The sequence below is a fragment of the Eleutherodactylus coqui genome, chromosome 3 (genome assembly GCF_035609145.1).
Source record: "Eleutherodactylus coqui strain aEleCoq1 chromosome 3, aEleCoq1.hap1, whole genome shotgun sequence".
NCBI classification, from domain to species: domain Eukaryota; kingdom Metazoa; phylum Chordata; class Amphibia; order Anura; family Eleutherodactylidae; genus Eleutherodactylus; species Eleutherodactylus coqui.
In genome coordinates, this window is record NC_089839.1 from 275089095 (window position 1) to 275105651 (window position 16557).

Below are 16557 nucleotides of genomic sequence, written 5' to 3' on the forward strand. Positions count from 1 at the left end.
TTTAAAAGGTATAAAGTGATGGATTTGTCTGCATATTTCTATGAAGGACCCCTGACCGTGCCTAGAATACAACGCGTTCTCAACTGGTGTGGAAGGAATTGATTAAAATGACCCTTCAGGCCTGGAAAAGAAATATGGGTGCACCACTTCTCTGACTACCTGATGCACATTGTGTATTAGGGTGCATTCCCACGAACGTATATCTGCTCTGTTTTCATGCCGAGCCGATATACGTCGTCCTCATGTGCAGGGGGGAGAGGATGGAAGAGCCAGGAGCAGAAACTGAGCCCCCGCCCCCTCTGCCTCCTCTCCGCCCATCTGCGCTATTTGCAATGGGGAGGGGCGGGGCTAATTTGCAGAACTTAGCCCCGCCCCACCTCCTTTCATTGCAAATAGTGCAGAGGGGTGGAGAGGAGGCAGAGAGGGGGCGGGAGCTCAGTTCCTGCTCCTGGCTCTTCCATCCTTCCGCCGCACACGAGGACAACGTATATCAGCTCGACGTGAAAACCGAGCCAATATACGTTTGTGTGAACGCACCCTTAGTATGTAGCATTAAGGCCCATTTACACGGCCCATTGCTAAAAAGCAATTGTTTGAGCGATAATCATTGCGGCCATCGTGCACTCTTCATGCACTGCTAGCTGATCGTTAAATTCAGGTCAACCTAAAAATTACCAGGACCGCACGCTGAGTTCTCCGCGGGTAGTGCTGATAGCATTGTTACCCGTTGAAGAACAAAGGAGCTGAATGCAGATAAGAGCCCTCAGGCCTTATCTGCATTCATAGGCTGAGTCTCTCCCAAATTGCTCATTTGAGCACACTTATTTTTTAATCTGGGCAACTATCAGACCATGTAGAAGTACCTTTTTATATGTTGACATTGTGTGGATTTGTGGGCCCTCATTGTGGAATAAGTGGATACAAACTAAAGTTGATTGGGGGGTGGAATAAAGATGTCTGCCAGAATAACCCACCTATTTTCCATTTCTTTGAAGGCTGGGGTTTACCAGAATTTAAAAACATCATGTCTGTGGTTTCTGGAATTGACCTTGGACCACCAAGACTACCGCTGACCTCAAGTTTTAAACCAGAGCATGTAGAAAAAGTCAAAGAAGAAATGAAGAAGCTCCAGCTTCTATAGAAAACCAAGACCTTAAGTGACCGGCAAGTGGCTGAGATGAACGGTGGAGCTGCTGTCCACCGCCTTGGTATACAGGGCAACCATCTTCTCAGGCACTGAAGAGGAGCTTCAAGGCCACAAAAACATATTGTCTACTAATAACTGTAATCTGAAACTAACCTGATCTTCATGTAATCAGAGATTAACAGTTATGTGACTAAGAAATTGCACTAATCATATACTTGAAAATTATTCCTGTCACTTACGATTTGTCCTGGCACGGTCTTGTTACAATTGCATAATTTCTAAACTTTAAAGTCAACCGTGAAGAACAATTAATATTCTGAAAATTAGAAAAATATATTGTAAACCACTTTTATCATTATAGGAAGTGAAATTATAGGCATAAGGGCTTGTTAAGACAGGCGTATATTGGTCAAGTTTTCACACTCGGCCAATATGCGCTGCCCCTTTCTGCAAGGGAAGGAGATGGGATGGGAGCTAGTACATGGAGTTCCTGCCCCCTCTCCGCCCCTCGTCACTTTTTGCAATGGGAGGGGCAGAACTTGGGTACGCCCCTTCCATTGCAAACGGTGGGGGGGGGGGGGAGCTTGGTGCACTGCTCCCGTCCTGTCCCACCTCTTATCCTTGCAGAGGGACAGTGTATGTCGTCCAGGCGTGAAAACCCGACTGATATATGCCCGTCTGCATAAGCCCTAAGGGAGAAGGATCAGAACTAGAGGTGAGTGAGTATACTCGCTAAGGCACATTACTCGAGCGAGTAGTGCCTTAGCAGAGTACCTGCCCGCTCGTCTCTAAAGATTCGGGGCCGGCGGCGGGGTGAGCGGGGAGGAACGGAGGGGAGATCTCACTTGTCACCTGTCACCCGCGGCGGCCCCTGAATCTTTAGAGACAAGCGGGGAGATACTCGGCTAAGGCACTACTCGCTCGAGTAATGTGCCTTAGCGAGTATACTCGCTCATCTTTAATAAGAACCCAAACATTGGTGGGAAGTAGACTTATTCTTCACTTTTATGCTACCGATGTTTCTTCCATATTTCACTTTCCTGCAGACATGTTTGCATATTAAGTAAAACCGAAATGTTACACTGTTTTTCACTCTTCCTAATCGTATTCTATGTAATGCACTGCTCTTACTGTACTGTCATCACTTGGAGAAAAAAAACTTTTCTATTTTTGCACTTTTTTACACCCCACAACATTGTCCTGTGACTGATACATTTATATGACCAGGAAAATGCATAGGTTGAACTGTTCGTAGGGAGGGTAACAAAGCGCATAATAAAGACCTTTTTCAAATCTTGTTTGTTCTTACTTTAAATCTACTTTGGGAACTGGTAGAAATGATTGCTTTCAAGAGTCTAGTTTTGCGGGCATAAGTGATATACAATATTCTTCCAACTGTAAGGCTACGTTCAAACGCAATATCGTGCCTGCCAGTGTGCGTCTTTCACATTTATGCAAAGCGTTTTTGATTAACAATTGCATAATTCTGTGAAATTGTGATCCTCGCAGGCATATTAAGACCACAAGTGTATGACATTGATTTCATTGGGGGAACCTCACACAGCATGCAAGTGTCATGCCATGGCTTTTAGGGCCCATTGAAAACAATGGGCAAGGTGTTCTAAGGGAACACCCAAAGATGGAATGTGCTGTGATATTTAATTTTTTTTTTTTTTTAATCTCTCTTGTGAATGGATTTTATATTCATGCAGGTTTTGTGCATCGCACAGGCTCTAAAGGTGCTTCTAGACAGAACGATATCGTTCAAACAACCAAAAGTGAACAATCATTCGGTCTAAAAGTGAGCCAACAACTAAATCACTTTTGGTTCATCCATTTATTGCTCGGTCTAAACAGCAATCTTTCACGTTTGGTTGTTTATGAATAAGAGAGACCGAACTATTTATTTGAATGAGCCAACAATGTATCTGCCTGTACGAGGGGCTGCTGATAAGTCTTTGGCTTTACCCTGAAAGAATCAAGATAGGAAGATGAAACTTTACATTTATTCCACATACTCTCCACTGATGTCAGCACACTTCTTACATCGGTATTCCAAGTTCTGTAAGCCTTGCAAAAAGGACTGCTCCTTGGTTTCAGGGTCATACAAATAAATCCAGGTCTCATCCATAGTGACCAGTCGATCCAGGAAGTTCTTATCAGTCCGGAAACGCTGACAAATGGACCGGGAAGTTTTCACTCGCATGCTTTTCTGATCTGTTGTCAAACATTTGGGGACCCACTTTGTAGATGGCTTCTTCATGTTCAAATGTTCATGGATAATGACACAAGCACGTTCACGAGAAATCCCCATGATGTCTGCTATTTAGAGATGAGCGAGCGCACTCGTTCGAGCATTAGGGTGTTCGAGCTGCTCGTTACTCGAGGCGAGCACCACACGATACTCGACTCCATTACATGTCCTTCCCTGTGAAATTTGCGCGCTTTTCTGGCCAATAGAAAGACAGGGAAGGCATTACAACTTCCTCCTGTGACGGTCCAGCCCTATCCCACCCCCCTGCAGTGAGTGGCTGGCGAGATCAAGTGACCCCCGAGTATTTAAATCTGCCCCGCCCGCGGCTCTCCACAGACACACGCAAAGATAGATGAGGGACAGTGCTGCTGCTGTTGTTGCTGGTTTAGGGAGAGTGTTAGCGTCTACAAGAACCCCAACGGTCCTTCTTAGGGCCACAGCTCACCTAGTGCACTACTGTTGTGGGTGCTGGGAGTAGTTTAGCTTTTTTTCTTTTTTTTTGCTATATCAGGCATGCAGCCCCATTACAGCTATAGCGTTCTCAGGCTGCAGTCTGTACGAAGTAGTGTAGGGGCAGTATTGGTGAGGCAGGGACAGTGGTAGTGTGGAATCCTGTCTACCTGTGCATTTAACTCCATGGTTGCTGGGAGTTGTAGTACCTCAGGTCTCAGTTCAGCCTTCCGTGTCATTTTTTGCTGGGGGCAGTTAGCGTTACGTAAGCACTCTCTGCATCCAAGTGCACGTTTAAAAAGCACTCATATTTTTCTCCGCTCTCAGTTATCAGACAGCTGCTGGCGCAGTGTACGGTGCCAGACAGCCATAGAGGGAGAGTCCAATACACGGTCCATTGCATTGGAAAATACAAATTTTAAAAAAGGTATCCGTTTGTACGTCTGCTAGTAACCCAGTGCGCATAACTGCGTGGCCTGTGGGACTGGAGGTGAATGTCAACTACATAGTGCACTGCTAGTCCTGCTTGCATCCTTCCTTATACTTTATCTCTGGCTTCATTTAGTGTTATATCACCGCTGGCAGCCAGCAACTGCGCAGCAATAATTCACAAACATTTTTACACCGCTCTGTCTCTGCTCGATTCTTAATCCAGCATGCTGAGGGGTAGGGGTAGGGGTAGGGGCAGGGGCAGGGGCAGAGGACGTGGACGCGGTCGCGGTCGAGGACGCGGAGTTCCAAGTGAGGGTGTGGGCATAGGTGAGTTCCTGGTCCAGGTGAATTGCAGCCGGCTGCTGCAGGAGTAGGAGAGAGGACAGTTTCTGGGGTCCCCAGCTTCATAGCGCAATTTTTGGGTCAACGTGGTAGACCTTTATTAAAAACTGAGCAGTGTGAGCAGGTCCTGTCGTGGATGGCAGAAAGTGCATCCAGCAATCTATCGACCACCCAGTCTTCTACGCTGTCCACAGCTGCAACTCTGAATCCTCTGGCTGCTGCTCCTCCTTCCTCCCAGCCTCCTCACTCCATGAAATTGACACATTCTGAGGAGCAGGCAGACTCCCAGGAACTGTTCTCGGGCCCCTGCCCAGAATGGGCAGCAATGGTTCCTCTCCCACCGGAGGAGTTTGTCGTGACCGATGCCCAACCTTTGGAAAGTTCCCGGGGTCCGTGGGATGAGGCTGGGGACTTTAAGCAACTGTCTCAAGAGCTTTCAGTGGGTGAGGAGGATGATGAGACATAGTTGTCTATCAGTGAGGTAGTAGTAAGGGCAGTAAGTCCGAGGGAGGAGCGCACAGGATTCGGAGGAAGAGCCGCTGGACGATGAGATGACTGACCCCACTTGGTGTGATAAGCCAACTGAGGACAGGTCTTCAGAGGGGGAGACAATTGCAGACGCAGGACAGGTTGGAAGAGGCAGTGGGGTGGCCAGGGGTAGAGGCAGGGCACGAGCGAATAATCCACCAGCTGTTTCCCAAAGCACCCCCTCGCGCCAAGCCACCGTGCAGAGGCCAAGGTGCTCTAAGGTGTCGCAGTTGTTCACTGAGACGGCGGACGACCGACGAACAGTGGTGTGCAACCTTTGTCGCGCCAAGATCAGCCCGGGAGCCACCACCACCAGCATGCGCAGGCATATGATGGCCAAACACCCCACAAGGTGGGACGAAGGCCGTTCACCGCCTCCAGCTTGCGCCACGGCCTCTCCCCCTGGGCCCCAACCTGCCACTGAGATCCAACCGCCCTCTCAGGACACAGGCACGACCGTCTCCAGGCCTGGACCCACACCCTCACCTCCACTGTCCTCGGCCCCATCCAGCAATGTCTCTCAACGCAGCGTCCAGCTGTCGCTAAGAGAATCGTTGGAGCGAAAGCGCAAATACGCCGCCACGCACCCACACGCTCAAGCTTTAAATGTCCACATAGCCAAATTGATCAGCCTGGAGATGCTCCCCTACAGGCTGGTGGAAACTGGGGCGTTCAAAAACATGATGGCGGCGGCAGCCTCGCGCTACTTAGTTCCCAGTCGCCACTATTTTTCACGGTGTGCCGTCCCAGCCCTGCACGACCACGTCTCACACAACATTGTACGCGCCCTCACCAACTCGGTTACTGCCAAGGTCCACTTAACAACAGACACGTGGACAAGCACAGGCGGGCAGGGCCACTATATCTCCCTGACAGCTAATTGGGTGAATTTTCTGGAGGCTGGGACCGCTCATGTACTACCCACCCCCAGAATTGCGGGCCCCAGATCAGTGCTGGTATCTGCGACGGTGTATGCCACCTCCACTAAACCTTCCTCCTCCTCCTCCTCCTCCTCCTCCAATGCAACCTCTACCTCGCAATCAAGACCTGTCAGCAGCAGCACGGCGCCAGCAGTCGGTGTCGCACGACGCGGCAGCACAGCGGTGGGCAAGCGTCAGCAGGCCGTGCTGAAGCTACTCAGCTTAGGAGAGAAGAGACACATGGCCCACGAACTGTTGCACGGTCTGACAGAGCAGACCGACCGCTGTCTTTCGCCACTGAGCCTCCAACCGGACATGGTCGTGTGTGACAACGGCCGTAACCTGGTGGCGGCTCGGCAGCCTCACGCACGTGCCATGCCTGGCCCACGTCTTTAATTTGGTGGTTCAGCAGTTTCTGAAAGGCTACCCACACTTGTCAGACCTCCTCGGCAAGGTGCGCCGGGTCAGCGCACATTTCTGCAAGTCCAACACGGACACTGCCACCCTGCGCACCCTGCAACATCGGTTTAATCTGCCAGTGCACCGACTGCTTTGTGACGTGCCCACACGGTGGAACTCTACGCTTCACATGTTGTCCCGGCTGCATGAGCAGCGTAGCACTATAGTGGAATACCAACTCCAACATGGGCGGCAAAGTGGGAGTCAGCCTCCTCAATTCTTTACAGAGGAGTGGGCCTGGATGGCAGATATCTGCCAGGTCCTTGGAAACTTTGAGGAGTCCACCCTGATGGTGAGCGGTGATGCTGCAATCATTAGCGTCACCATTCCCCTGCTATGCCTCTTGAGAAGTTCCCTGCAAAGCATAAAGGCTGATGCTTTGCGGGCGGAAACGGAGGCGGGAAAAGACAGTATGTCGCTGGATAGTCAGAGCACCCTCATGTCTATATCTCAGCGCGTGGAGGAGGAGGGTGGGGGGAGGAGCCTGAGGAGGAAGAGACAGCTGGGCCCACTGCAGAGGGTGCCCATGCAGCTTGCCTCTCCTCCATTCAGCGGGTATGGCCTGAGGAGGAGGAGGATACTCACAGTGATCGTCCTAGTGAGGACAGCCATATGTTGCGTCCAGGTACCCTGGCACACATGGCTGACTTTATGTTAGCATGCCTTTCTCGTGACCCTCGTGTTAGACGCATTCTGGCCACTACGGATTACTGGGTGTACACACTGCTTGACCCACGGTATAAGGAGAACCTTTCCACTCTCATTCCCGAAGAGGAAAGGGGTTTGAGAGTGATGCAATACCACAGGGCCCTGGTGGACAAACTGATGGTAAACTTCCCATCTGACAGCGCTAGTGGCAGAAGGCGCAGTTCCGAGGGCCACGTAGAAGGGGAGGCGCGGAGATCAGGCAGCATGTTCAGCGCAGGCAGGGGAACATTCTCCAAGGCCTTTGCCAGCTTTATGGCTCCCCAGCAAGACTGTCTCACACCTCCCCAGTCCAGGCTGAGTCGGCGGGAGCACTGTAAGAAGATGGTGAGGGAGTACGCAGCCAATCGTACCACCGTCCTCCGTGACGCCTCTGCTCCGTACAACTACTGGGTGTCAAAGCTGGACACGTGGCCCGAACTTGCGCTGTATTCCCTGGAGGTGTTGGCGTGCCCTGCGGCTAGCGTCTTGTCAAAGAGGGTGTTTAGTGCAGCTGGGGGAATCATCACGGACAAGCGTACCCGGCTGTCAACTGACAGTGCCGACAGGCTTACACTCATAAAGATGAACAAAGCCTGGATTTCACCAGACTTCTCCTCTCCACCAGCGGACAGAACTTTGTCAATCTGTGTATGGTATTCGTCCTCCTCCTCCGGCTCCTCCTCCTGAAACCTCTCGTAATCACCACGAATGGGCAATTTTTCTGTGGCCAAAATGCTCATATAACTTTTCTAAATAATATTTATCTGTTTCAATTCTCATTAAAGCATTGAAATTTCCACCTGAACCTATTGTTTTTTAGACTGGGCTGCCTCCACGCCTAGTTAAAAATTAAGCCACAGTACGCTAAGCGATTAATGGGTTTCACCTGCCCTCTGGGTTGGGCATGGGCAATTTTTCTGGGGTACATTTGTACTGTCGGTACAACAATTTTTTGGGCCCTCGCCTACAATGTAATCCAAGTAATTTTTATGGGCTTCGCCTGCACTCATGGTACACCACTGTGTCTGGGGTTGGCCTACACATTTGCTACAGAAATGTAACTCTGTTCTGACTACCTATACTTCTGCCACAGTAATGCTACAGGGGTCTGACTATACTTCAGCAACAGAAATGTTACTTCGGTCTGCCGCTACGTCTGCTCCTGAAATGTTACCTTGGTTGGTGTATACTGTTACTACTGTAATTTTACTAATACTGGGCTCTGCCCATAATGCTTCAGCGGAAATGTTACTGGGGCAGGTCTATACTGCTATAACAGATAATAGTGGGCTCTGCCCATACTGCTTCTACGTTACTGTTGCTGGGGCCTGTCTATACTCCTACTACTGAAATCTTACCAATACTACGCTCTCCCTACACTGCTGCCAGGGAAATGTGAATCTGCTGCTTTGTCTCTACTGCTTCTACGTTACTGTTGTTGGGCCTGTCTATACTCCTACTACTGAAATGTTACAAATGCTGTGCTCTCCCTACACTGCTGCCAGGGAAATGTGAATCTGCTGCTTTGTCCCTACTGCTTCTACGTTGCTGTTGCTGGGGCCTGACTATACTCCTACTGCTGAAATCTTACCAATACTGTGCTCTCCCTACACTGCTGCCAGGGAAATGTGAATCTGCTGCTTTGTCCCTACGGCTTCTACGTTACTGTTGCTGGGGCCTGACTATACTCCTACTACTGAAATCGTACCAATACTATGCTCTCCCTACACTGCTGCCAGGGAAATGTGAATCTGCTGCTTTGTCTCTACTGCTTCTACGTTACTGTTACTGGGGTCTGTCTATACTGCTACTACTGAAATCTTACCAATACTGTGCTCTCCCTACACTGCTGCCAGGGAAATGTGAATCTGCTGCTTTGTCCATACTGCTTCTACGTTACTGTTACTGGGGTCTGTCTATACTGATACTACTGAAATGTTACTGGGGTCTGTGTATACTGCTGCAAATGAAATGTTAGTGGGGTCTGTCCTCACTGCTGCCAATGAAATGTTACAGGGGTTTGTGCATACTCTTACCGCTGAAATGTTACTAATTCTCGGCTCTGCCTATACTGCTGCTACTGCATTGTTACAGGGTAGAGGAAACGGAGGCTTCCCAAAGACATGATGGTGGCGAGGCCACGCTAGTAGGTTCCATAGGCGCGACAACTTTTCAGCGACGCGGTCACTGGGAAGGTGCATATAACCACGGACACGGGGACAGGACACGTACTGCCTCAAAAACTTTCCCGTCCTCCTCCTCCAACTATGAAAACATTCTTGGCCGAAGCCCTCCTGCATTTAATCTGACGTTAGCTCTGCTGTCCAGGGCACTGCAATGGGATATATTTATGTACCGCCGGTGGCTTTCTGGGACCCTCCCATGCTGTCGGTCCACACGGAGTTGTAACTGCATGTGTCTACTTATAAAGAACCCAGTCTGACTGGGGCATGCAGTGTGGGCCGAAGCCCACCTGCATTAAATCTGACGTTACCTCAGCTGTGCTGGGCACTGCAATGGGATATATTTATGTACCGCCAGTGGGTTCCAGGGAGCCACCCATGCTGTGGGTCCACAGGTACTTCACATAGGGGATTTGTACCTGCCTGTGTCTATGTATTAAAAACCCCGGTCAGGTTGGGGCATGCAGTGTGGGCCGAAGCCCACCTGCATTTAATCTGACGTTACCTCAGCTGTGCTGGGCAATGCAATGGGATTTATTTATGTACCGCCGGTGGCTTCCTGGGACCCTCCCATGCTGTCGGTCCACACGGAGTTGTAACTGCATGTGTCTACTTATAAAGAACCCCAGACTGACTGGGGCATGCAGTGTGGGCCGAAGCCCACCTGCATTAAATCTGACGTTACCTCAGCTGTGCTGGGCACTGCAATGGGATATATTTATGTACCGCCAGTGGGTTCCAGGGAGCCACCCATGCTGTGGGTCCACAGGGACTTCACATAGGGGATTTGTACCTGCCTGTGTCTATGTATTAAAAACCCAGGTCAGGTTGGGGCATGCAATGTGGGCCGAAGCCCACCTGTATTTAATCTGACGTTACCTCAGCTGTGCTGGGCAATGCAATGGGATTTATTTATGTACCACCGGTGGCTTCCTGGGACCCTCCCATGCTGTCGGTCCACACGAACTTCACAATAGGGAGTTGTACCTGCCTGTGTCTACTTATAAAAAACCCCAGTCTGACTGGGGCATGCAGTGTGGGCCGAAGCCCACCTGCATTTAATCGGACGTTAGCTCTGCTGTCCAGGGCACTGCAATGGGATATATTAATGTACCGCCGGTGGGTTCCAGGGAGCCACCCATGCTGTGGATGCACACGGAATTCCCATTGCGGAGTTGTACTTGCCTGTGACTATTTATAAAAAACCCTGGTCTGACTGGGGCATGCAGTGTGGGCCGAAGCCCACCTGTATTTAATCTGACGTTAGCTCTACTATCCGGGGCACTGCATTGGGACAAACTACAGGAGCAATACAGTGCTAATGAGACGTGCACAGCTACGCTAGCATAGGAGTCCGCTGTAGGCCCACGATTGCTGAGGGTTTGTGCAGAGGCCTATGTCCTGGGTGCAGTGAAAGTCCGCTTCCTGCCTACGATTGCTGAAGCTGTGGGCCGAGGCCTATGTCGTGGGCGCGGTGCAAGTCTGCCATGTTTGGCCGCTCAGATCAATTTTTTGTTCATGTCTTGGGCTTCCTAGGACCCCCCTATGCTGTTGGTGCAAACTTAGTTCCCATCGCGGTGTTTGACCTGTCTGGCACAAAGACACTGACTGACTTGGGTAGAGGGCAGAGCGCTGACGGCTTTCCCCTTGCAGTGTGGATTGAGCTATGCGACACCTTGACAGAATGAATACTGTGTGTGGCACATGGATTCCCCATTGCTATGCCCACGTTTGCAGCTCCTGACGGAGGTGGCACAGGATTGGATGTCTCATTGCTTCTGTACAGCATTGTGGGCTATCGCCCCGCCCCTTTTAAAGAGGGTCGCTGCCTGGCCCTGCCAACCCTCTGCAGTGTGTGCCTCCGGTTCCTCCTCATGACAGGCGCACTTATAAATAGACATGAGGGTGATGTGGCTATGAGGCCAGCGTGTGGCATGAGGGCAGCTGAAGGCTGTGCAGGGACACTTTGGTGTGCGCTGTGGATGCAGGGTCGTGCGGGGGGGGGGGGGTTGGGCAGCATGTAACCCAGGAGAAGTGGCAGCAGAGTGTCATGCAGGCAGTTATTGTGCTTTGTTGGAGGTAGTGTGGTGCTTAGCTAAGGTGTGGCTTACTAATGAGGGTTTGTCCAAAGTAAAAATTGTTAGGGGGGGGGCCCACTCTTGCCGCTATTGTGGCTGAATAGTGGGACCTGGGAACCTGAAAGGCGGCCAACATGTTGCCCATCGCCTGCCCTATCCGTTTCTGTGTCGTTCCCATCACTTTCGTGAATTTCCCAGATTTTCACAAGTGAAAACCTTAGCGAGCATCGGCGATATACAAAAATGCTCGAGTCGCCCATTGACTTCAATGGGGTTCGTTACTCGAAACGAACCCTCGAGCATCGCGGAAAGTTCGACTCGAGCAACGAGCACCCGAGCATTTTGGTGCTCGCTCATCTCTACTGCTATTCCTTTAGCTGAAATTCGCCGATTCTCCAGTATTAGGTTGTGCACAGCAGTGACGATCTCCAGAACAACAACCTCTCTCGGTCGTCCAGGACAATTCGCATCATTGGCGCTGAAGTGACCCAGTTTAAATTTGCCCACCCAGTTCTTAACTGTAGAATATGAAGGGCATTGATCCCCCAATGTATGCAACATATCACCATGAATATCCTTTGCGGACTTTTCTTGCAGAAACAAGAATTTTTATCACTCCTCTGCTCTCATTTGCTGTGACTCCGCCATTTTGTTTTCCCGCGTGCCTAGATCACTGTTGCCATAAGCTACAAACACAACATTTTGAAAACGTGTATTAGACACACAAGGCTTTCATGTGATGTAACATTCATTACCATAGAAACAAAAAAAACCACAAAGCCAAAGACTTATGAGCAGTCCCTCGTATAAATGGGCTGCACGAGTGCGAACGAGTTAGTAGTAACGTCACTTGCCTGTTCAAACTGCAATCTGCTCTGGTTTTCAGGCTAGGCAGTCCCCTTCTGGGAGAGTTCTGATCTCCCTGTTGTGTCCAGTTTGGTCAGCTGTAGTTTTCTCGGTCAGCTGGGTGAGGGGAGGGGATGTGCATCAAGGGGGGCCCTCTCTCCACTGATTGATTAGAGTCTTCAGTTTTGTTGCCTTGCTGCTGTCGGTTTGATGGGTTAGGAGGGGTTCTCTGCACTGAAAATCTGCCACTTCATCTCTCTGCCCTGGCTTCTAACAACTAACCTTTTAATCTGCCTTCTGACATCCATCACCACGAGGCTCCAGGGGACTTGGCGTGTAATAGCCGGAGGGGCAGAGAATAAGCTCTACTGTTAATCTACAATCACTCCCACATTTCTTTTACCTCACAACATTCCCAGATTGGCCTTGGATACAAGATGTGATACAGGTGGGCATGGAGGCTCTAGTACCCTGTTATACCGCCTCTAGCTTGGATACAAGATGGTATCAGAGAGCATGGATGCTCTAGTACCCTGCTGATGTGATACAGGTGGGCATGGAGGCTCTAGTACCCTGCTGATCCACCTCTAGCTTGGATATAAGATGTGATACGGGTGGGCATGGAGGCACTAGTACCCTGTTGGGCCGCCTTTAGCTTGGATTGAAGATGTGATACAGGTGGGCATGGAGGCTCTAGTACCCTGTTGTACCGCCTCTAGCTTGGATACAAGATGGTATCGGAGAGCATGGATGCTCTAGTACCCTGCTGATGTGATACAGGTGGGCATGGAGGCTCTAATACCCTGCTGATCCACCTCTAGCTTGGATACAAGATGGTATCGGAGAGCATGGATGCTCTAGTACCCTGATGATGTGATACAGGTGGGCATGGAGGCTCTAGTACCCTGGTGATCCACCTCCGGCTTGGCTATAAGATGTGATACGGGTGGGCATGGAGGCACTAGTACCCTGTTGGGCCACCTTTAGCTTGGATTGAAGATGTGATACAGGTGGGCATGGAGGCTCTAGTACCCTGTTGGGCCGCCTCTAGCTTGGATTGAAGATGTGATACAGGTGGGCATGAAGGCTCTAGAACCCTGTTGTACTTTCTCTAGCCTGGATAAAAAATGTGATACAGGCAGGAATGGAGGCATACAGGTTCCATATGGTATTCTGCTGCATAGATTTCTTTATATTTGCTGTAACTGAGCTTCTACATCGTGTAAACCCATGGGCTGTCAAAGTCGGTGTCCCAGATGGTCCCATACATGTGTTATTGGTGATAAATCTGATGACCGGGCAGCCACAGAAGTGTGACAATGTTGTGGAGACATTCCTGTGACCCCCTTGTGTCTGCGGCCGAGCATTATCCTGCTGCCTCATGGAAGCTGCCATGAGAGGAACACATGTGGCTGCAGGATGTCCTGAATATATGGCTGAGCTGTCATTGTCCCTCGTAGCTTTTAAGCCATTTTCAATTCTGCATCAAAATCGGCAGGTACCCTGTGGATTTTGGTGTGGAATTTACCGCGGCTTGTGGAGTGTCAGGTGGCCTAGTCCGTCCCGTGTGAAGTTTTCTAAGGCAGTGGCATATCTGTTTCCCTTGCAAAGTACTGATTGGGAATGAAGTGGTGGCCCACAGACAGAGTGGATGAGTGCCTACAAACTGAAAGGCTTATAGCACCCCCTTAATACTCTGCCTGGGAAATCTCCTGGCCATACATCTGTTACCCCCTCTCCAAGCCTGGAGATATATTGAGAGGCCCCTATAAAAACTTGCATTCCTGCTCTCCCCATGGATAAGACCTGTCCACTAAAGACCCAGGTAGGTTGTTTGGCACATTGTGTCTTCAGTATACCCTGTGGTGAACAGAGGCATCCCCTGGCTTTACATTGATTACATGCCACTAGGTAGACTTGGCACGAACCTGGTAGCAAGTTTCATTTATACCTAGCAGAATTATTATAGGTCACTGAAGTTTGGTGACTATAGTAATAACTGCTAGTGTCCTTAGTAAATAGAATATTAACCCATTTGCCACTAAAACCTAAGACCTTTCAGACATTCAAAACAAATTAAACGTGTGAAAATTAGCAATAATTGTTCAGTGTAAACACAGCCAACAATCAAGCAATGATCGAGACTTTGTTTGCTGATCGTACATTTCATGCTAGCATAAAAATCATCGTTGGCTCATTCGGTTTAAAGACTGATCATTCAGTCGCTCTCATTCGCTGTCAGTCAACCGAACGACTGAACGATCCTATTTAAAAAAAAAAAAAAGTTAATTTATCTTTGTGTGCAAACTGTGACATTGTTTGCTCGGAAGATCGATAATCGTTCAATGTGAAAGCACTCTAGTCATGTAAAGAGAAAGACACAATTACCTGTGGCGAAGCATTTATCTAGTCACGGGTACAGCATATGAAAGTTATACTTAAAGGCCATTTCAAGTTCCAACGTCACAGAAGAATTTGGGAATATAAGTTTATAACCACCTTTCATATTATCAAAAACGGTATGAATCTTGGATGGGGGGGGTTCTACATCAGTGGAGAGTATAAGATATGAGAAACCCAGAGCAGAGGGCTAACATGTTGGCCTGGTGGTGTCCCCCTAACATCAATTTAGAGATCATAAAACTTTCACATCCCTTGTCACTTGACTAATTAAGTATTTACTGTTCTGCTCATCCCTCCCTGGTATTTATCTAAATGCTATTAATCACATCATGTCTGTGCCCTCTTATCCTGTTCTGGAATTTCTTTTAAGTGCAAATGAATCACACCATGTTTTTTGCCCTCCCATGTGATCATGTGTATATGTATTTATATAAATGCGTCTTTAGATCTGTTCCATTATGCCTGAGGAAGAGCCCTAAGTAGGTTGGAAAGCTCCCTATAACATCATGTATTTTTTGTTAGCCATTGAAAAGTATCATATCTACAAGATTACTTGGTTTCTCTTGCTGGGAACAATCACAAAGCACTTTTAGTGACATTAAATCCGCTCCCTCAAACCACCAGGGAAGTTTAATTAGCATATATTTTTCTGCCCTATTTTCTCCCGCCTAAGGGCTTCTTCACATGAGTATATTTGTATGTGCAACATGCAGAGAATAGAACCCACTGTTTTCAATTAGATCATCCCTATCTGCTCTATTTTGGTGTGCATTTACGCAACAAAAGCACCATAGGCGACCCGTGCAATTGCTCAATAAACCACAGTTCTGCTGGGAAATCAACACACTGAGGACTTATTAAGTCTGTACAGCCTTTTTAATCCTGGTGCGGGTTTGTCCCGTGCCAATTTGAACAGTCCCCAGCAGCGCAAAAAAATACAGTAGAATCGTGCACGATAGCACGACCTTCACTGTGCAAAAAGTCACGCTAATGCGCGTGGTTTTGCACTTACGCTCATGTGAAGAAGCCCTAAATCTGAGTGCATCCTATGGTCTAACAAATACGTCAATTCCTCAGTATATCTTTAAAGCGGTTTTCCGGGCTATTTTTATTGATCCCAGCCAATCAGCTACTCAGACGTCTGCTGTTACCAGGAAAACACAAGGTATGGAGCTGAAGCAGGTAGCGCCGATCCCTGAGTAGTGGCTGGCACTGGTAAGTGCAAGTACAGCTTTGATTGATTTTAATGTGATCTGTGCCTACAATTACCAGTGCTAGTCACTATTGGGTGGCGGTAATCTGCTTTTGTATTTTTTCCGGTGACAGGGAGCGCCTGAACAGCTGATCAGCCGGGGTTCCAAGCAGTGAACAACAGCCAATCAACTATTGATGACCTATCCTGAGGATAGGTCATCATTAAAAAATAGCCCAGAAAACCCCTTTAAATTGGTTGGAGCTTTGTTTCTTTTTATATTCAGATGCCCTGCATTGAGATACTTATAGAGTGAAAATTGCTCAAGTGTTATCCGTATTTTTTTTTCCTTGCATGCAAAAAAAAAAAATCCAATTTTTTCCATCATCGCTTAGCAATGATCCATGAAGAATAGAATGCTCTTGTATGTGCCATCCGTGCGCTGGTTTTTGTGGGTTTTTTAAAATCTTGTCTTTTGCACTCTAATTGGCTTGATTGGTTGACCGTTGCCCGATAGGAGATGCCGCAATTTTTTTTACACAGATCATCAATCCAAGTAAAAACTCGCATGTCTGCATAGCCCCATTGAATAGATCAGTGTGCTGTCTGTGTGCAAACACAGACAGCATATGGACA

At 48.8% G+C, this 16557-nt stretch overlaps 1 protein-coding gene across 2 annotated transcripts in view; it reads left to right on the plus strand.

The window, feature by feature from the left end:
• Positions 1-2444, plus strand: part of NPL (N-acetylneuraminate pyruvate lyase) — a 29386-nt gene extending 26942 nt beyond the window's left edge. For both annotated transcript variants that reach the window (XM_066597445.1, XM_066597444.1), the window contains exon 12: positions 996-2444. In XM_066597445.1, coding sequence (XP_066453542.1) covers positions 996-1141 — 146 coding nt within the window. In that variant the 3' untranslated portion in view covers positions 1142-2444. The remainder of the gene's footprint in view (positions 1-995) is intronic.
• Positions 2445-16557: the final 14113 nt, after the last annotated feature.